The sequence below is a fragment of the Phoxinus phoxinus genome, assembly GCF_949152265.1.
Source record: "Phoxinus phoxinus genome assembly, chromosome: 5".
Taxonomy (NCBI): Eukaryota; Metazoa; Chordata; class Actinopteri; order Cypriniformes; family Leuciscidae; genus Phoxinus; species Phoxinus phoxinus.
Genome location: NC_136880.1, coordinates 32,998,114 through 33,016,590, shown reverse-complemented (window position 1 = coordinate 33,016,590; position 18,477 = coordinate 32,998,114). Strand labels below are relative to the sequence as shown.

At 38.4% G+C, this 18,477-nt stretch overlaps 5 protein-coding genes across 11 annotated transcripts; 3 read left to right on the top strand and 2 right to left on the bottom strand.

Annotated features, from left to right (window-relative positions):
* Positions 1-14: 14 nt before the first annotated feature.
* On the bottom strand, positions 15-989 carry nedd8l (NEDD8 ubiquitin like modifier, like). Its single transcript, XM_079612118.1, has 4 exons — positions 786-989; positions 455-502; positions 291-373; positions 15-192 (listed from the first exon to the last, which is right to left on the bottom strand). The coding sequence occupies exons 1-4, from the start codon at positions 801-803 to the stop codon at positions 99-101; spliced, it is 243 nt and encodes an 80-aa protein (XP_079468244.1). The 5' UTR covers positions 804-989; the 3' UTR covers positions 15-98.
* zp3f.2 (zona pellucida glycoprotein 3f, tandem duplicate 2) lies at positions 987-4,043 on the top strand. 7 transcript variants are annotated; one of them, XM_079612113.1, is made up of 11 exons: positions 987-1,240; positions 1,660-1,844; positions 1,925-2,028; positions 2,130-2,221; positions 2,299-2,479; positions 2,605-2,710; positions 2,793-2,881; positions 2,968-3,059; positions 3,163-3,264; positions 3,375-3,413; positions 3,504-3,744. In XM_079612113.1, the coding sequence occupies exons 2-9, from the start codon at positions 1,707-1,709 to the stop codon at positions 3,225-3,227; spliced, it is 867 nt and encodes a 288-aa protein (XP_079468239.1). In that variant the 5' UTR covers positions 987-1,240; positions 1,660-1,706; the 3' UTR covers positions 3,228-3,264; positions 3,375-3,413; positions 3,504-3,744. The 7 variants fall into 7 exon arrangements, with proteins under 7 accessions (XP_079468239.1, XP_079468238.1, XP_079468240.1 ...); XM_079612112.1 differs by having other exon boundaries at positions 1,132-1,330; positions 3,504-4,043; XM_079612114.1 differs by having other exon boundaries at positions 1,158-1,240; positions 2,650-2,710; positions 3,504-3,685.
* A 1,051-nt stretch (positions 4,044-5,094) lies between these two features.
* zp3f.1 (zona pellucida glycoprotein 3f, tandem duplicate 1) lies at positions 5,095-7,905 on the top strand. Its single transcript, XM_079613948.1, has 10 exons — positions 5,095-5,185; positions 5,301-5,479; positions 5,831-5,928; positions 6,197-6,288; positions 6,369-6,549; positions 6,688-6,793; positions 6,867-6,955; positions 7,185-7,276; positions 7,431-7,511; positions 7,588-7,905. Exons 1-9 carry the CDS (start codon positions 5,125-5,127, stop codon positions 7,478-7,480), a joined length of 948 nt encoding a protein of 315 aa, XP_079470074.1. The 5' UTR covers positions 5,095-5,124; the 3' UTR covers positions 7,481-7,511; positions 7,588-7,905.
* A 44-nt stretch (positions 7,906-7,949) lies between these two features.
* LOC306999360 (E3 ubiquitin-protein ligase RNF212B-like) lies at positions 7,950-11,370 on the top strand. Its single transcript, XM_079613944.1, has 12 exons — positions 7,950-8,289; positions 8,411-8,463; positions 9,627-9,701; positions 9,903-10,009; positions 10,083-10,143; positions 10,234-10,262; positions 10,346-10,389; positions 10,489-10,513; positions 10,603-10,651; positions 10,772-10,832; positions 10,981-11,011; positions 11,114-11,370. The coding sequence occupies exons 1-12, from the start codon at positions 8,190-8,192 to the stop codon at positions 11,187-11,189; spliced, it is 711 nt and encodes a 236-aa protein (XP_079470070.1). The 5' UTR covers positions 7,950-8,189; the 3' UTR covers positions 11,190-11,370.
* Positions 11,371-12,160: 790 nt separating this feature from the next.
* homeza (homeobox and leucine zipper encoding a) lies at positions 12,161-18,464 on the bottom strand. The gene is made up of 2 exons (XM_079613942.1): positions 17,960-18,464; positions 12,161-14,760 (listed from the first exon to the last, which is right to left on the bottom strand). The coding sequence occupies exon 2, from the start codon at positions 14,729-14,731 to the stop codon at positions 12,761-12,763; it is 1,971 nt and encodes a 656-aa protein (XP_079470068.1). The 5' UTR covers positions 14,732-14,760; positions 17,960-18,464; the 3' UTR covers positions 12,161-12,760.
* Positions 18,465-18,477: the final 13 nt, after the last annotated feature.

The window sequence follows — 18,477 nt, the reverse complement described above, 5'->3', positions numbered from 1 at the left end:
CACCTGGCTAGTCTGTTTATGTACATGATAAAACAGATTTCTACTATTTACAAGTTTACCATAATAGATTAGAGGAAAGAAACAGGGAGATTGCAGGGCTAGTGCAGGTTTTCCCCTCCTCGGAGAGCCAGAACTAAATGCAAGACTGATCCTCCCTGAATCTTGTAGTCAGCAGCAGTTTTCTCATCATTCCTGAAATAGAGAAAAACAGATTTTAAAAAATTGAATAGATTATTTCCCTCGATATTTTAACTTCAAAATGATTATTTCTTATTAATGGAGAACTTTACATTTGTTTTCCACTGTAAATTAGTCTTTGCTGTTGTGGTGGGATCCCCTCCTTTTCTTCCACCCTCTCTTTGATTCTTTCCACCTTGTTGAAAAAAGCGCATAAAATAAATATCCAAAGATACAGAAATAGATATTAACATTTTAAGGACATGAACACTCATACCTTATCTGTAGGTTCGATGTCAATTTCTATTTCTTTGCCTGTGAGTGTCTGAGAGACACGATAAAAAATATATATATATAATGTTAAATATGTTAGTTTTTTACAATTTTTTCCACATATGAATCACTTCACTTGTAGTTCAAAACAAATATTCTGCATTTTGACATGATTTTAAATAGATAATCGGCTAATCTTTAGTTAGAATTTTTAGTTCAACCCAAATCAAATGCAGTTTAATCAAAGTTATTAACACTGGAAATCATAAACCAGATTAAAACAGAATATGGAAACTCACATAGCGACAGCTAAAAGCGAGGACAAAATCGCTTACCTTAACTTTAATCAACATATTGAGGACTGTATTTTAACTCATACACGTTGAACAGAAAATAGATTATCTGATAGTAATAGTAATTGCAAATGAAACGGTTAAAATGCTTCTACAAAACAAAAAAAGAGTCTGATTTCCCGTGTATCCGAAATAAACTCCGGGTAGTTTGGTACAACTATAGCAATGGTACAATGGTTCCGCTTTTGGGAGTCTTGTTGGGTCCTACGAAATAAATCCCAATAAAACCCTGCCAAAATTATATACAAAAATTGTAGATTGCTACTGAACTAATTATAATTTATAGAGTAGCATACATTCCAATTAGTGAGTAAATCCTGCTTTTTTCCTTTCCTCCCCTGTCATGTGTCAGCTGTTGTAAATTAGCTGCTGATAATAACTGACGATGTAGCAGGATTCAGCTGCTTACAGACAGCGTTTGGTCTGCACCTCACTCGGTCTGCATCTGATCATGAATAACTTATGGCAATGTTTGTTTGTTTTTTCAGTTGCCACAGCATTTGTGATGTCTGAAAATAGTAACAATGGTAATGTTTATTATGGCACAAGAAAAATATTATGCATTTTAAGTTCTTAACATGTAGCCTAACCTAACATCTTAAAAGAGTCCAGCTTTAGCGGGTAGTTGTCATAGACAGTATATAGTTGTGCTGTAGAGCAGAGTAGTTGATCATTGGCTGTTAGACAAACCACCATGTTTTAAATTAGTGTTTTGTTGTTGCTGGTCCAAGATGGTCTACTTGCTTATAACCTGCTTTGAGATCATGTTCTAAACATGGATATGCTATCAGAGTTGTTCAGTTTTCTTCAACTTTGAGGCGTACAATAAAGTACTTTCTCTCTCCTTTTACTATAGATATCCAAGTTACGTGTGGCGAACAGTCTGTTCATGTTAAGTGGAAAATGAACCAATCGATGACTGGAAATCCTGCTCGTCTTTTCTTGGGTAGTTGCTTTCCTTCACAGTTCTTAAATGTGTCAAATGAAGGAGCAGAGGCAGACTTTCACTATCCACTTACTGAGTGTGAGTTTAGACGGACGGTAAGTTCACTTCCTGATTTTGGTAATCACAGAATCCTGAAAATATGGTGATACTTTTTTTTCCCCTTCCTTCCGATTAGGCTACATGGAAATACTTGGTGTATGAGAACAAGTTAACCTACAGGCCATTGCCAAAGCCATATCCTCCTTCTTTCACCTATACAATCAGATGTGTGAATGAAAGGTAACATCACAACTGGGTAGCCTACCACAGGTCTTCACCAGGACTTTCAATCCCAAATCATTCCCATCAATGATGAACAATAATTTTGATTTGGTCTTCAGGCCAAAGGGTTGGACTCCTGCCTTCCAGAGCTCTTCTACTGGTGCCATACAAGGTCATGGAGAACTGGCCTTTCACATGGCAATTCTCAATCGTATGTAGGCAGGTCTTGATTTCATTGTCTGTGATTCTCGATCTAACAATAACTCCCTATCATAATCTTCTCTCCAGATGATTTCAGTGGCCCTGCTGAATCCAGTGTCTTTCCGGTGGGATCTTTTGTCCCTATTTGGGCTGGTGTTAACCAGCAAGCCCATCAGCCACTTGTGTTGCTTCTTGAGGAATGTGTAGCCTCTACAACTCTCGAAATCTCCCCGGATAGTCTTACGTACCCATTTATCGCCAATAAAGGGTGTGTATATTTGTGATTATTTGAAATATCCATTAGTCAGTACATTAAATAAAGTTAGATCTTCCTTATTTGCTGCAATTTAGTGGCCATATTTTTATAATTGACTTAAGGTGAACCCATCATAGGTGTCTTGTGGATGGTAAGAAAAGTTTATCCACGTTTTTACCAAGATCTCACTCCTCCTCAATCCTGCTTCACCTTCAAGCATTCAGATTCGCCGTGGGACAAGAGGTGAGGGAGTCTCTTCATAGGAATTCTGTAAGTTATTAATCATCTGAATTTGTTGCTGCCTGTTCTCCCCTCCACCCTGCAGGTCTATATCCATTGCAAATTAATTGCATGGGACCCTGACAAACTCAACGATGTGAAGAAGGCCTGCAATTATAATAAAGCCATAGGAGAGTAAGTGTATTCTTGATTTGTACTTAAAATCCTTCAATATGCTGACATGATTTATGGGAAATTATCCTTTAATCCTTCATTAACAGATGGGAGCTTTTAGATGACCCATTCCAGAGTTCTCTTTGTCAATGCTGTGATTCAACATGTGGAGTTCGTGGAAAGAGGGAAACGGATTCCGGTAAATCAAAAGCATAATGCCAAATAACTAATGTTAAAATTGCAAACCCTTTAACATGGATTTAAGTTAACATGCAATGTGTGGATATGTGTTGGGATTACAGCACCTGAAGGACTGGTACTAAAGTCTGTTTTAGGACCTTTGACAATTACTGAAGATTCAGCATGATTTTACTATGATGTGTCATCCTTTATCTCCGAGAAAGGTTTGTAATTATGTTCTTAAAAAAACTACCATAGGACCATTTAAAACATTCTTTTCTTTTTGGGGGATTGTTAGACATGTTGCAGTGTTTTTTTTTTCTCTCATTGGTAGGTTGAGTGGCTGCCTGGTGATGCAGTGGCTAATTGACAGGTCAGTGGTGTTTACTCTCTACATGATATTCTTTTGCTGAATAAATAACCATTGTGTGCAGTGAACTGATGTCTTCCATCTTTTCTGTAGGTGCTTGATTCATGGTCAGGAGTCATTAGGAGTGGCCAATGAAGTCATTCAATTTGTATGAATAGTTTTGTTCATTAAAAGACTGTGAATCATCCTTTGTCTATTATTTGAAACTTTGTCTCTGTTGTGATCTCTTTGACCAAAGTGAAAAGGGAATCCTAATAAATGTCTCCATAAATTGCTTCAATATTTCCTTTTGATGATATAATTAAATTGATTACTCTACTCTACCAGCTAAGGGAGCAGGTTATAGCATGATTTGAGGAAATGTTAAAGTCCCCCTGTAATCAATAATTGAATCCCTTAACTCCTCTTTGATCCAAAATTACATATTTAAATGTTTTTTTCCTTGAATTAATTTCTTCATGCATTAAAATAGCTTAAAGGATTAGTTCACTTTTAAAGTGAAAATTCTGTCATCATATGCTCACCCTTAAGTTGTTTCAAACCATGAATTTCTTTCCTCTGCTGAACACAAAGGAAGATATTTAGAAGAATGTCAGTAACCAAACAGTTTTTGGTTCCCATTGACTTCCATAGTAGGAAAAAAATATACTATGGAAGTCAATGGGAACCAAAAACTGTCTGGTTACTGACATTCTTCTAAATATCTTCCTTTGTGTTCAGCAGAGGAAAGAAATTCATACAGGTTTGAAATAACTTAAGGGTGAGTATATGATGACAGAATTTTCATTTTAAAAGTGAACTAATCCTTTAAATGTAACTATACACCCATGTTCCATTTAATATATGTTTCTATGAATATGCAAGTTACCCCTGCCCCCACTCACACCAGCTCAGGGATCCAGTTGATGTGATTGGTTACATTGTAGTTTGTGACGTCAGAAACACCAGTGATTTCAAAACGCTATTTTAAGACTGCCTTTGGTTCACTGCAGTTTTAAGGAGAAAATACTTAGCAATGTTGCTGACTTATGAATTTACAAGTGGTTTGTCTTAAAGCAAATTAAAAACACCACATAGACGCATGAATATTAAAAGCTTGCTTTTCACCACAGGGGGACTTTAAAACTTGAAAAACTTCGAGTATGATGTGATTTGTGAAAGCATGAAACTGTAGTAACTGTATGCTCAGATGTGAAATGTGTGTAAAAACCACATTAAGCAGATTTTCTGAGCTTGTTAAAAAAAAAGCAATGTTTTTGCAACCTGCTGTAATACCGTCGGGGAGCTATTACAATTGGACACAGAGACTAGTGCTAAAGAGTTGCCACATTTATGGTTTTAAACCAATGCTAGAAATGTGAAAATACTTGTGGGTTGGTTGTAATTAAATTTGTGTGTTGCTAAAACCCTTTACCTGGCATTTGTAAAATTCACAACCAAGATGAATGCCATCACTATAAAAATAACACACTTGATATGTAGTAAATTCAGAGTTCTTCCAGTATATATTCATTTGAAAAGATTTTATTTTGCACGCATCCCTTGAACACTATACTAGCAATATTTGCCACATTTAATGTGATCAAAGCCAAAGCATCAGCTGATGTTCATTAAGCTCATCCAAACAATGCGTTTCAGATGGGAATCCTTTAATTAGGTTAGCTATCAATCAAAATGCATAAATAAGCTTGAAGCATGCAACAGCTTTGTCAAAATGTCTTCCCTTTTGAAACTAGTTTTTTGCAGTCTGGCTGTTTTCATAGTAGCTCAAGCAGGTATATGTGGCTCTTGTAGCAGATAGAGCTTTTTAACACCCTACATTGCACACTATTGCTGAATTTTGCACACACCACCAATTCTTAAGTCATCTCCAAATTCATCTCCCTTCAGAAATTACTGTGGAATGCGGCAAAAACTCTATGTCTGTGCGATGGATTGAAGCAAACTCTCAAGTGGATCCATCCCTTCTCCGCCTGGGTGGCTGCCCTCCAACCCAGGTTTCTGTAAAACCTCAAGGGTCTGAGGCAGTGTTCTATGCTGAATTTGGGGCGTGTGATATTAGGAGGATGGTAAGTTCAGTAAAGAATTTTATTGTAAAGTAAACCGATTTGCCTTTTGATTTACTTGTATGTTTGGAAGTATGAACCACTGGGTTGTTAGCTAATAACTTGGGGAGACAAAGTTATACTTCACTGAGTCATATTCAAATCTCATCTTTTTGGGGATATCAAAAGTACCTCTGACACAAATAAATATGATTATGATTGGGGTAGCTTTGCAGTGTTGAGAAAAGTAACACTTGTTCATATATGTGGTAAAGTTGCTTTAAGTTTTTAATGTATTGAGATGGCAATACACGGTGTATAGGAAATACTTAAAATCTATTCATTAGTCTTTTCTCAATCTCTTCCCCTTCATAGGTGACAATTAATGAGCTTGTCTTTGAGACTGAGATCACTTCTACAACGTTATCAAAAACTGCGCCAATTTATTACCCTGTGGCCTGTAAATATGAAAGGTGACTGCTCCATTTTAATCCGTCTTACACATTTACACATTTATTCATTTAGCAGACGCTTTTATCCAAAGCGACTTACAAATGAGAAACAATAGAAGCAATGAAACTAGCAGTAGGACAACAGCATGTAAGTGCTGCTTCACAGTACAATCCAAGGCAATTTATTTTTTGGAATAGATAAGTGTTAGTAGTACTGGATCAAGTGCTCAAGTCTTATGCTAGAAGACCTATGTCAATGTAGATTTGAAAACTGCTGCCTTTTTCTCAGGCCAGAAGATTGGACGCCGCCCCTGTATGATCCTCTGCTGTTTCACACACATGGCCAGGGAGACTTGTCATTTCGTATGAATCTCATGAAGGGTATGTGTTGTATGTAATGAAACATTCTTGACTTTCTTCTTGAATGTAGAATTATCTTCTAACTAATTTTCTAATTCTAGATGACTTTAGTGCTGTGGCCACTACCACAACATTCCCACTAGGCTCAACAATCCCAATTGCTGCTTCATTTGACCAGAAGACCCATCAGCCATTAATACTGCTCCTGGATGAATGTGTGGCCTCCACAACACCAGAATTGGGTCCAGATTCTCATATTTACCCACTCATTACCAATAAAGGGTATGTGCGAAGATGAGTTGTGCTCTTTCTGGAGCCATACAATATTTTCCTGTTCCACAGATGATTAGCACAGTTCTTGGCCTTACTACCTTTTCAAATTTGATTACGGTGTAATTATCTTTTTGTTTTTATTTTAAGGTGTCTGGTAGACAGCAAAAAGACAAACTCCAGGTTTCTGCCAAGAGACCAGTTGTCAGAGATCAGGCTGAGTCTTCAAGCTTTCAAGTTTGCCATCGGAGAAGATGCAAGTCTCTGTCTCTGAGTTTGTGTTTGTTTGTGTTTGTTTGGGTCTTATTTTTCTTTTGCACCATCCTCAGGTCTACCTGCATTGCAGACTTGTGGCATGGGACCCAAGAGACCTGGATGGTAGCAATAAAGCTTGTCAATATGACCGGAAAAGCTCACGGTATGATAATTTAAAAATGTAATGCTGAATACTCTTCAAAATAAAGGTTCCTAAAGGGGGGTTTTAAAAGTGGAGCAAAAATGTTGGGTTCCTCGAACTTTCCAATGATCCGTTCTTAAAAGAACTTAATCTAAAGAACCCTTTTTCAAGGTTGCATTGAAAAGTTTCTTCATGAAACAACCGATGCCAGTTGGCTAGAAAAGAAACGTGCAGGCTCTTGTTTTTGCAGGTGGGTGTTGTCTGATGATCCATCCCAGAGTTCTCTTTGCAGCTGCTGTGACACTGACTGTCAAGGAAGAAAGAAAAGAGAAATTACAGCAGGTGAATGTTCTGTTTTTGCTTGACAAACCATGATTAAATGATACTTCCATAAAAATAATTATTTGGGCACTATTTCAGGAGTTTGTGAAGAATCATTTTGAGTATTTATCGATGAGTTTTACTAATGGACATAAACTAAATGCATCATCTACAGATTTCTCTACTTCGACTTCCGTGCTTGGGCCTCTTGTTGTTGAAAACTGAGGACCGGGTCATGCCTCATGGATTTGGCAAGGTTTGCAATCTTTGCTGCTGTTAATATTATTATTCATTTCCTATGTGATATGTTTCATGTTTAATTGTTTTCAAAGGGGCTCCTTCAAGCCACTGGAGTTCTTCTGGATGTCCTAAGGATGGAGCTCTCTGTGCCTGTTGAACTGTTGTTTTTGAGAGAAATAAACTATTATAAAGTGGATGCTGTTCTTTATTCTGTATAGTGAATATTGGTTTGTGGACAATGTTGTGATTGACTGGGACAGAAACTTAACATTATGAAAACTGAAATTGCTGCTGAAAAATAAGTGACACTGCTTCTCATGCAGTTTTGAAGTACATGGGGATTAAAGACTCTAAAGTTTTCTAACTCTAAACTGGCCACGAGATGGCGCAATAGTTTTATTTTATTTTTTTACTTTGGCGCCATCCAGTGACGTAACACCTATGCTCACTCAACGCCAATCAGTGTGAGAAATGTAATACGACGTTACTTTATCAACTACGGGTGAATAATTCAGATAAACATACCACTCGTAAAACTTTTTTGAGCTATGACCATTTTTAACGCATTAGGAGATTTTCTACACCAGTAGCGTTAAACCTTTTTAGTTCCATATGTTCTGTTAATGGCTAACGTTAACTGTTAGGGGTTTATTTCGAGGTGGTCTTTGTTTTCTTTATTTTTTAGAGTGGTGAAATGAACTGGTTTCACTGTAACAACTGTTTTGTGAGAGAAGGAAAAAAATTCGTTGTGTCTAACTGTGGCCATATATTTTGTGAGAACTGCGTAAATACAAGTGAGTCCAGAATAACGTTACATACAATACGTTAATTTCGGCATGTTGTGATAACGTTAATTGTACCTTTTTATTATTTGCTAAGATGAGAATCCTTAAAGTTTAATTTGTTTTTCTAAAGGGCAGTGCCGAGTTTGTCATGCCAACTGTAACTACCTACACATATCTGATCAGGTGAGTCGAGTCTACTGAGAAACCAGATGATCTCAGGCACATTCACACTGCTGGCTCTACTCCACAGGGGGCCCTTGGTGGGTGTGGCCCACCCCCCAACTTTCTAGCCCACCCTGAGGGTCCCATGGCTCACTTTGGAGCTGGGCCTTCGAGTGCTAAATACAGTTCTGTCCATACACTGTTTTGTTATAGCCTAGAGGTTACAGCTAAATGAGTGAGTTCAGTTGATGTCATCTGTGGTTTCTTTCATACAGCACACAACTAGTCATATGTTACATATAAGTAGGCCTACATGCTAAGAAGCTTTTTTCTCTTAAACCGTCGACCTCTCTAAAAGGGTTAGTTCACCCAAAAATGAAAATTATGTCAGTAATTACTCACCCTCATGTTGTTCTAACCCCGTAAGACTTTTCGTTCATCTTCGGAACACAAATTAAGATATTTTTGATTAAATCTGAGAGCTGTCTCACTCATCCATAGGCTTCTATTGTAACCGAAACTTACCGGCCCAGAAAGTTAGTAAAGACAATGTTTAAAATAGTCCAAGTGACTTCAGTGGCTCAACCATAAGTTTATCAAGCGACTATAAAAAAAATTGTGCGGAAAAAAAAACGAAACTATTTATTTTCTTCTGTGTGGGTCTCTTGAGTGAGTTCACGTAGTGTAACAGCGCAGAGCTTCTGGGTTGTATGTCAGCAGGTAGGCTCACTATTGGCCAGCATCACACGTAATAGAAGCCTATGGAGGAGTGAGACAGCTCTCAGATTTAATCAAAGTAGCATAATTTGTGTTCCGAAGATGAACGAAAGTCTTATGGTGTTAGAACAACATGAGGGTGAGTAATTACTGACATCATTTTCATTTTTGGGTGAACTAATCCTTTAAGCAATGAAAAACTGCATGAAATAGAGGTATAGTGCAGAATTTTTCAAATTGGATAAAAAGAGGATGAAAGCAGATAGAGTTGTCTGAAATAGCTTAGAATAAAAATGAAAACCTTTAATGCATTACAAAGTCTTAATATTTATTATTATTTGTCACTATGGTTAAAAGCATTATTATTAGTTAGAGAAAATATTAACTTAACTTACCTATACAAACAATATTTATTACCCATTCTTTCAAACCTCTGTGTTTCTTACATATTCTTTCATTTTGTGAAGATGAAGCCTCAGGAAAAGATGTTTTTCAAAGATCCAGCGAAACTCGTTCAGACTCGCCTGGAACATATTGGACAGGTCTCAGTCATTTTCTGCTTATCAAAATACATTTCATTTGTCCCAATTCATTTATAATTAAAAACTTTTGGAAGGCTAGAAAACCAAACAAGCATTTGCTGTGAACTCTAGTACACAAAATCATCATATGTCACAGTGACATCAAACCCTAAGCAAACACAATTCTGCCAGTTATACATTAAGGAGATGTGTTTGTTTCAGATAGCTAATTTTCAGAAAAGGCAGAAGGAGCGAGTCATTGCTTTCTTAAGAAGCAGGTCTGCGGAACTGGAACGAAAGCTGAAAGAAGTTCGTGATCAGTGCTACAGGTGGTAATTAGATCTGAGATATATTCCGTGGCACTTAAAATGGGACTGTTTAGTTACTTGTGCTTTGTTTAAGGCAAGTCTCTGAGCTGAAACTAGAGAACGAAGAACTAAAGAAGCCGCTTTCTCAGAGGAGGGTGAGAGTTTCTTATTGCATGTCCCTCACTTGCCTTCTAACTTACGGTACGTTCTCTTCAGATGTGATCATTTTTCTCCCCTCCACACAGACATCTCCTGGGAGGTTTCCAATTAATGGGTAAATACAGATAATTGTCTATGTGCATAGATGTGTGCTATAATATAATATAAACATTTAAAATATATTCTCTCGATATATAGAGGAACTCCAAGAATGATTCTTCCTGTGGCTGTCACATCACCAGGTAGCAAGTTTCATTTGAGACAGAAACCTCACTTCTTATAAACACTATAAAGCTCTTTATTTTGTTCTCATCACATTTCATTTCCCATTACATTTCTAGTCACACCTCGCTCCAGAGCTGTCAGGTAGGTTGCATTCTATCATCTAAATTATTTTTAAACTGTAGAATTGCCTTCCCTCAAATAATACTATCCCATTCTGATTGTCATGCAAGTTCGGGGGACACTTTGGAGAGGTTTAGACATTCCAGACTCGGCATGACAGTGAGTTAGCTGCTCTACTCTAGTATATAGTTTATTTAGTTTAATATAGTCAGTTATCAGTATAAGCAAAATAAGCAATCCTTGTGTGACTGTTTTACATTAATAACTTATTTGTTCTAGACACCCCCAGGGTCATCCATCTCTATGTCTGGCATTAGTTCAGTACATGAACATGGTTTCAGTAAGTGACGAATAGTGACATTGTTAATCATATCTGTCAGATATCATTATTTGAGTTCATAAAGTATCCATGGTGTCATTCAAGGTGGACACTTTACTGTTTAGACTCTGTACTGTTTGTATGCTTATGTTCTCTTTTTATCTTAAAGGGACACCCAGCTCAGTTAACACTCCGACAAGGTAATGTCTTATGCATTTACCAAGACTAAACATTTTTATGCCCCAAATTGAAAGTTTTCTCACTAGGAAATTGCACTGTCTATCTTCCCTTTTAATTTTTAGGTCCCAACACACAACCCCAAACAACTTTCAGTTCCAGCTTCTGGCGAGACCTACACTCCAGTCTCCACGGCCATAATCACTAATCATTTGTAGTTTATACAGGTCATTAGAAAGCTACTTTATAACTAATGCAGCACCTACATCACCCAATAGATGGGTGATATTCTTTGCATCATATAAGTAAACAATTATATTGGCCTTTTATTTGAAAAATAAGTTTAATTAAATGTGACAAATAAAAGCAATATGAGTCATAATTGTTTTTAATTTACTTTGGCACCTCAGTTTAACAGTTTAAAAAAAAAATTGAATGAGGTTTTTGTGAGAATGAATGATGCATATAGACAAAACTTAACTATTCCAATAGAAATGGAATTGCAATTCCATTCAAGATTTTTGTTGAACACATCACACAAAAACACATCAAAATTTTTGCCTCAGTTACAAGAAGGATGTCAGAAATAAATTAATGAAATGCATTGTTTTCCCCAGTGTATTATAATAGAAAGCAAATCAAACAAAACCTACAATATGAAAGGAACGAGAAAGAGGAAGGTCTTCAATAACTCTCCAGCATTATTTATTTATTGTATAATTATAAATAATAGCTGTATTATGGTAACAAAACTTAGCCATGGTTCTACAAATGCACACTTTAGCATACCAAAAGATCGGAGCTTCTAGCACACATAACCAACACTCGTGTGTCTGTGTTGATAAGTGAAATATTGATCTAATTTAAACCTTAGTTTAATACTAAATATAGTTCTACTCCAAATATTGTGAATAATTTGCAGTTCAAGCCCATTTCATACCCCATTTGCCTAATTCAAATGTTGAGTAATTACCACATTTGATGAGATCTATTTGATAATGTTAAGAGGATAATTGGACAGAATGCAACAGTGAGTTAAACATAATCGGTCATGTTTTATTTTGCCACCCTGAAACACAAATTTACAGACAATAAGGCACAAGATTTTACAAAAGCCATGGCTTTTGTTGTCTTTTCATTGGATACTGAACAAATCTGCAGTGGAGTAGGGATGTATTCAAATGAAAAGTTTATTCATAATGAAGTAGAGAGATTAGAGAAATGAATCCATTAACCTCTAAGTGCGGAATGTTAGCTCATTGAAAGGGGAAAAATATATATTGTAAACCTAAGGTTTAAATTGTTTAAGAGGGAGTCAATATACAGTGCCATATGGATCTCTTAATTAAACAAAAACGTACTCTCACATTGCTAACATTTCTGGCCCAAAAATCTAAACTACAGTACCTAAAAGATAACCAAACCAAAGTTTCTGGAAATAAACAGTTTGACCATCATGTCAGTTCTAAGAAGCAGCAATTAAGGCTCTAAAAGATTACTAACATTAATAGCATAATAAGGGTAATACTTTGCAGTGAATGTAGTCAAGTAGTCAGTAAAGACCAAAAATACATTACAATTTTGCATTTTCAATACTGCCTGTCGAATAGGTAACAAATGATGTAGTGACCGTTGAAGAAAATACTTCACATTGCTATTTTTTAACAGTGGAAAAGAGGGCATTGCATGATACTGTGCCTTCAAACGAGTCTTGCCTAATTACAGGACCCACAGCAGATTAACAGACATGATCACAAACGGTTTTCTTTATATTAATCTATAACTGTGTGCTCTTTGTCCAGTGTTGTACTGTCTTTAGACGCAAACCAGTCCCGCACCAGTTGGTAACTCATTTTTGACTTTCGGCAGAGATGGTCAAGGTCTTTCTCTTGTAATGGTCCCGTCTGTTGATAATACAGCTCCAACGGACTGATGTCTACAGAATCCGTTGCAGACTTCTGTGTTTTTGTTGTGCTGTTCCCTTGTGACTTACGTTTCCTGTTGCCTTCGCTTCCTGGGGTTCCACTGGCATCGGCAGCAGCCCCTCCACTTTGTAACAATGCTATCTCGGCAAGCACTTGTCCACGCACGTCAGCATGCACCCAGCGTACATGGCCATTTTTTACAGCATAACGCGTGTCCCCAAACCACTGGATAATGTCAGCACGAGGCAAAGATGTTATTTCTACTAGCTGTGTGTATAATTCACTCTTTGGCCATGGGCATTTATGGAAGTATTCCTTTAGGATGGCCAGTTGCTCTTTTGTTTTCCTTGGTCGTCCAGCCACTGTTAATACTGAAGAAGGTGAAGAGTTGTCCAAGGGGTTTAGGGAGTTGTTCAAAGTGTTTGCTTTGACAGAGCGTGCAGATTTCGACGACCTGGCTGAGTGTTTTTTTGATGGGGTGATGGATGGAGAAGAAGAAGAGGAAGTGGGTGCAGCTGGCTCCGGAGGTGTCACACAATGTCCCTCACTTTCCTGTTCGCTTCCTACTTCATCATTATTCTGAATCTCACTTTCCTCCGAACATTTCTCCTCATCTTCTATTGCTCCATCTTCAAATGCCTCAAGAGTGTTAGACAGGAAAAGCTGGAAAAACTGAGAGCTCCTCTGCCGATTCTTTCGCAATCCTGTTCTTTGTCTGGTCTGTTCTTTGCCTTCATTGTCAGCATGCTTTGTAGTTTGCTTTTTAGTGGTGAGAGGAAGAGGCTGAACCTCCTGAGACTGAAGTAATAGACTACAGTTGGGTTCATTTTTTTCTCCTTGAGAAGCAGAGAATGACGTTGTCAATCCCCTACCATTTCGCAGCTGGTAGCGACTGTCACTAAACCATTTTCGAATCTCATTACGAGTTAGGCCCGTCTCCTCTTGTAAACGCTGGAGCTCTGTCTCATCAGGCCAGTTCTCCTGTAGGAAACTCTTACGCAATGCAGCTAACTGGGCTTTGGACTTTTTGTAGCGACCATGCCGTGGCTGCTCAGATCCAACAGGAGATTCTATAGAAGTAGGTGGGGTAGCTGCTTGAGGTGTTTCGGGCATTTCTACTGGTTGTCGGTAGTAGTACGAATCCTGAGGAGGAGGGAGAGATGAACGGAAACGTGAGGGAGCAGGAGAGAGCTTTGCTGGTTCCGTGCTTTCAATTTTATGTCTTTTGCGAGGCACTTGTGGACTTTGCGCTAGATCTTCTACGTGGTCTTCTGTTTCTTTAAAATCCTCAATTCCCTTTTTCCTTTTCATAGTGCTCTCTTTGTGCGTCTCACTTGTTTCCCCAGGCCTAGCCAGCTTACGCCGTGTCTCTTCAATGTCCTCCGATGCCCAGCTGATTCCATACTTGATGCGTTGCACCATGAACCACACTTTGACTTTATCTAGGGGAAGAGCACAGACACGGGCAAGAGTGCTGACCTCTTGAGATGTTGGATAGGGGAAGGTGTTGAAGGCCTGAACAAGTTCAGGGACACTATCCAACTCACGTGTTTGATCGGACTGGGTCCACACTAGCTTCAGTCCTTCAGATACCAATGGAAGACATACTACAGAGTTATTATTTGTGCTGAAGCTTACTGCAGCGCTGCCATTGCTCTCTCTTGGTCTGCAATTAGAGGGGCTTGCATGTTCCTTTCCGTCGGAATTGTGGTGTGGTGATTTTTGCAGCCGTGGACTGGTGAGGTTTCCGTCTTGTCTTTTTGCTGCCACCCCTCTCGGAGAGATAACTTTCAAGTCATGGTCAGTGTGCGTCGCCATCAGAGATGTCACACCTCTATTGCCACAGACTGAAAGAATGACAAAGAAACTGAGTCAATTGACAATGAATACAATTTAAAAAGCATTTTAAATATATATTAAAATATGTATATTCCTAATGGTAAGTTTAGTCTCATAATTTGTTTTGGTAAAATATCAAACTACTCAAATGTAAAATGGAACCAGTACAATCTGGATTTGTTGTCATTTGAGTTTTTTTTTTTTTTTTTGGTTAGGGGTGTGTGTAAAACTGGTCAAAGCTGACCAGTGCAGCACTTCATTGATGAATGAAAGTCAATCAAGGCCCAAATTGTGACTTTTACACTCATTGTGAAATGGCCAGATTAGAAACTGCAGTTGCCCTCATAAGCGCCATCACACAGCATAGTAGGGCATATCCACTACAGTACATGCCTTTTTTTGAACAGTTCATTTTTGCGAACTTAAAATCCTGCTTGTTGTTTGTAAGCCAGATTTGTGAGGGGTGAAGAGGTTGGAATGCTGGGGGGTGGTAGGCTGTTGCTTGCTGATGGGTGCAAGGATGATGCTTTGGGGAGGGGTGGGGTTCTGGTCAGACTTTGATTGGTCAAATCTACAACAGAATTGTTCAAAGCATTTGCAAGATCCAGCCAACTTAACCTCAAATCTTACATTATTGATGCCTATCCAGAGTGAGTTTCAAGGAACCCCATTCATCAAACTCCCTAAAAGTCATTAAACTGGAACTTTATGGTCAAGTCTACAGTCCAGCCACTGACTTTCCTCTCTAAAGTTGAAAGAAGGACAGATGTCACCCCCTTCCCCCTGCCGTTCTCTTCCACACATTAGCCTTTTATTAAAGCCTGTCGTATACTCTACACCAATGCACACCCAACCCCCACTTTGGCAGACTTGGGCAAAAGAGATGGGGGCCCTGCCCTTCACAGCTCTCTTGCCCCTTTCCAGTGCACGTAATGGTCCACTTCCCCCGTTTGCCTAACCCCCTAGAACCATATAGAAGTTCGTTTAACCTTCCAACAGATGGCCAAAGGGATAGTAGGAGTCGGTCTCGGTTAAATAAAGGTAACAAAAGTTAGTGCAATTTGTCAAGCTGGTTTGTTTGCCAGTTTTGCTGTTTGCCTAGATGCCTACCTAACACAGCTCAGTCTACAGAGAACACAACACGTTGGTTAACTTAAATTGGGTCTGTGCTAAAAACGTTGTCTAATCATGAGATGATTTCTCAGTGTTTGTCATGACTAAGACACCTTAACTGCTTATGGTCTACAATTTCTAATTGAACACAGTACCTTAAGGGGTTAGTTCATCCAAAAATGAAAATTATCCCATAATTCACTTGCCTTCAAGCCATCCTAGGTGTACATGACTTTCTTCTTTCAGCCAAACACAATCAGTTATATAAAAAAAATATCCTGGCTCTTCCAAGCTTTATAATGGGAGTGAATAGTACCCTTGATTTTGAAGCCCAAAAAAGGACATCCATCAAAAAAAAATCCATATGCCTCCAGGGGGTTAATAAAGGCCTTTTGATGTGAAGCAATGCATTTTTGTATAAAAAATATCCATATTTTTAACAAAAAACTTTAAATCACTGGCTTCCGGTAAGAAGCTTCTGACGGAAGAGTGACCGCTGACCAGACGAATGACATAGGATGTAGGAGTAGCGTAAGCTTAGATGAAAGTAGACGCCTTTCGCAGTTTAAACATATAGGGCTGAGCAACAAACTCAAGCTCATCTTCTCTTGTATCAAAATCCTCTGACATTTCTCTTAAAAAAAAAAATCTCGTTTTAGACTTCTAATTTGTGATCTTCTGCGCTTCCGCATGCGCCAATATGTCGGGTCAGAGTTCACTCAGCCTTGTGTAAGGTTGTTACCGGAAGCCAGTGATTATGGTTTATAAAGTTATAAATATGGATATTGTTCTTACAAAAACACATCGCTTCACTTCAGAAGGTCTTTATTAACCCCTGTAGCCTTATGAATTACTTTTATGATGGATGGATGCACTTCCCAGTATCATTCACTCCCATTATAAAGCTTGGAAGAACCAGGATATGTTTTAATATAACTGATTGTGTTTGGCTGAAAGAAGAAAGTCATATACACCTAGGGTGGCTTGAGGGTGAGTAAAAGTAAATGTTGGGATAATTTTAATTTTGGGGTGAACTAACCCTTTAAGTTTTAGCTTGCTGAAGCAGCATCCTATGACTTTAATGAGCCCAAAACAAAGCTGAACTGTGAACCACAGAAACTGATTTTCCCAGTAGTCTACTTGAGCACAGTTAGGCAATAGGCTACTGATTGGAAAGGCTTTACCAATGTTACCACTACACGCAACAAGCAGGCCAGTCATCTACAAAACAAGTTGGAGGTGAACTTGACAGGATAAATTCCAGACCGCCTGTGGTGACCTCATTTATCAGATGATGACTTGGAATGACTCGACTAAGCGTAAAGTCCCTTGAAGTCAGAGTAGCTTTTGTCATCACATTGTTTAGCAACGTTACCATTTGTACTTTAGTGTCCAACTTACAAATATATGAACTTGTGAAATATATATTTTACAAATAGATTCACAAGTTCACATATTTTCCAAAGTTTAGTCTGAAATGTGATATACTCAATATCAATATGGTCCAAATTAATTAATAAATTATATGAGATTATTTTAATATAATTTGTGAACATGAACAATGGTCTATCATACATGCACTCTATAAAACAGAAATACATTGCAGTTTACTCTAAAACTTGGTTAGACTTGTTGGAAATTGCGTCATTGGCCGATGTTTGTCCATGGCCTCTATTATAATCAGCTTATGTGGGGAACTTTTGACGCAGATCGTAGGGTGTGAGATGAGATCACTACTGTGTGTATTTATCCAACAAACAGTAAGCAGGTGTAAGGGCCATCGTGGGCCGAATGCTTCTATAACAAACCAGGGTGTATGCCAAAAGAGTTATTGTACACAATCCATTTCGTGGCGCAGGATCCGCTCACGCTTCATTTACGCACATAAACAAACTCCCGTTGTTACACTTAACCACAAATTCCCAGTTGAACCTCGTTCAAAACTAATGCTTCAAATAATGTGAACGCGACGTTAAACAAAATCGCCTGACCCATCGCGTGGCTTTCAGGGTCCAATAACAAGCCTCGTCTCGGCTACGCTTTAAAAACTTCACGAATGTAAACTGTAGCAGTTCGCGTGAAACAGCAACTCACCGCTTGAATGTTTCTCAAGGTTGTATGTGGATACGCCACTTCAGCTGGTCTGTATTATACGTTGTTGCTTTTGTTCTGGAAATCCCGAAGTGTTTTTCGCCTGTCCGGTCAGACCGAGGCTAGACAGAGAGGATCAGGAAACTCTCGGACCAGCCCCCTCTTTCTCATGAAACGACGGTGCAGTGCTCGAGCAGGTCCAATCCGGGAAGGAGAGGGATGGGAGGAGGAGCACAGCTGAAACTTGGCCCCTTGAATGCACTTCCCATCTGGGATGTGATTACCATGTGAATTGTGCCATATGAAAAGTTTTAAGAGTCTCCAGGTAAGGCTGCAAATCATTATTCTTTGATCAGACATGTTATTAGAGATAACTTTAAGAATGTTAGAGTTCAGGAAGCAATTAACTGAATCTACAAATTGGTAAAACAAACCCCTTTAGAGTAATACAACAAGAGCTCTTGACTTAGGGGTCCTGATCACCCTTTATTTTGGTTACTTTTACTGTAATACATCATGGA

Coding starts and splice junctions, on each gene's coding strand:
- nedd8l (XM_079612118.1), bottom strand. Junction 374..454: donor ACATCGAACCTACAGATAAG/GTATGAGTGTTC, acceptor TTTTTCAACAAG/GTGGAAAGAATCAAAGAGAG. Junction 193..290: donor ATTTACAGTGGAAAACAAAT/GTAAAGTTCTCC, acceptor TCTCTATTTCAG/GAATGATGAGAAAACTGCTG.
- zp3f.2 (XM_079612112.1), top strand. CDS start 1,255: ATGAATAACTTATGGCAATGTTTGTTTGTTTTTTCAGTTGCCACAGCA. Junction 1,845..1,924: donor AGTGTGAGTTTAGACGGACG/GTAAGTTCACTT, acceptor CCTTCCGATTAG/GCTACATGGAAATACTTGGT. Junction 2,882..2,967: donor TATAATAAAGCCATAGGAGA/GTAAGTGTATTC, acceptor CTTCATTAACAG/ATGGGAGCTTTTAGATGACC.
- zp3f.1 (XM_079613948.1), top strand. CDS start 5,125: ATGTCTTCCCTTTTGAAACTAGTTTTTTGCAGTCTGGCTGTTTTCATA. Junction 5,480..5,830: donor CGTGTGATATTAGGAGGATG/GTAAGTTCAGTA, acceptor TCCCCTTCATAG/GTGACAATTAATGAGCTTGT. Junction 6,550..6,687: donor CCACTCATTACCAATAAAGG/GTATGTGCGAAG, acceptor TTTTATTTTAAG/GTGTCTGGTAGACAGCAAAA.
- LOC306999360 (XM_079613944.1), top strand. CDS start 8,190: ATGAACTGGTTTCACTGTAACAACTGTTTTGTGAGAGAAGGAAAAAAA. Junction 8,290..8,410: donor TGAGAACTGCGTAAATACAA/GTGAGTCCAGAA, acceptor GTTTTTCTAAAG/GGCAGTGCCGAGTTTGTCAT. Junction 8,464..9,626: donor ACCTACACATATCTGATCAG/GTGAGTCGAGTC, acceptor CATTTTGTGAAG/ATGAAGCCTCAGGAAAAGAT.
- homeza (XM_079613942.1), bottom strand. CDS start 14,731: ATGGCGACGCACACTGACCATGACTTGAAAGTTATCTCTCCGAGAGGG.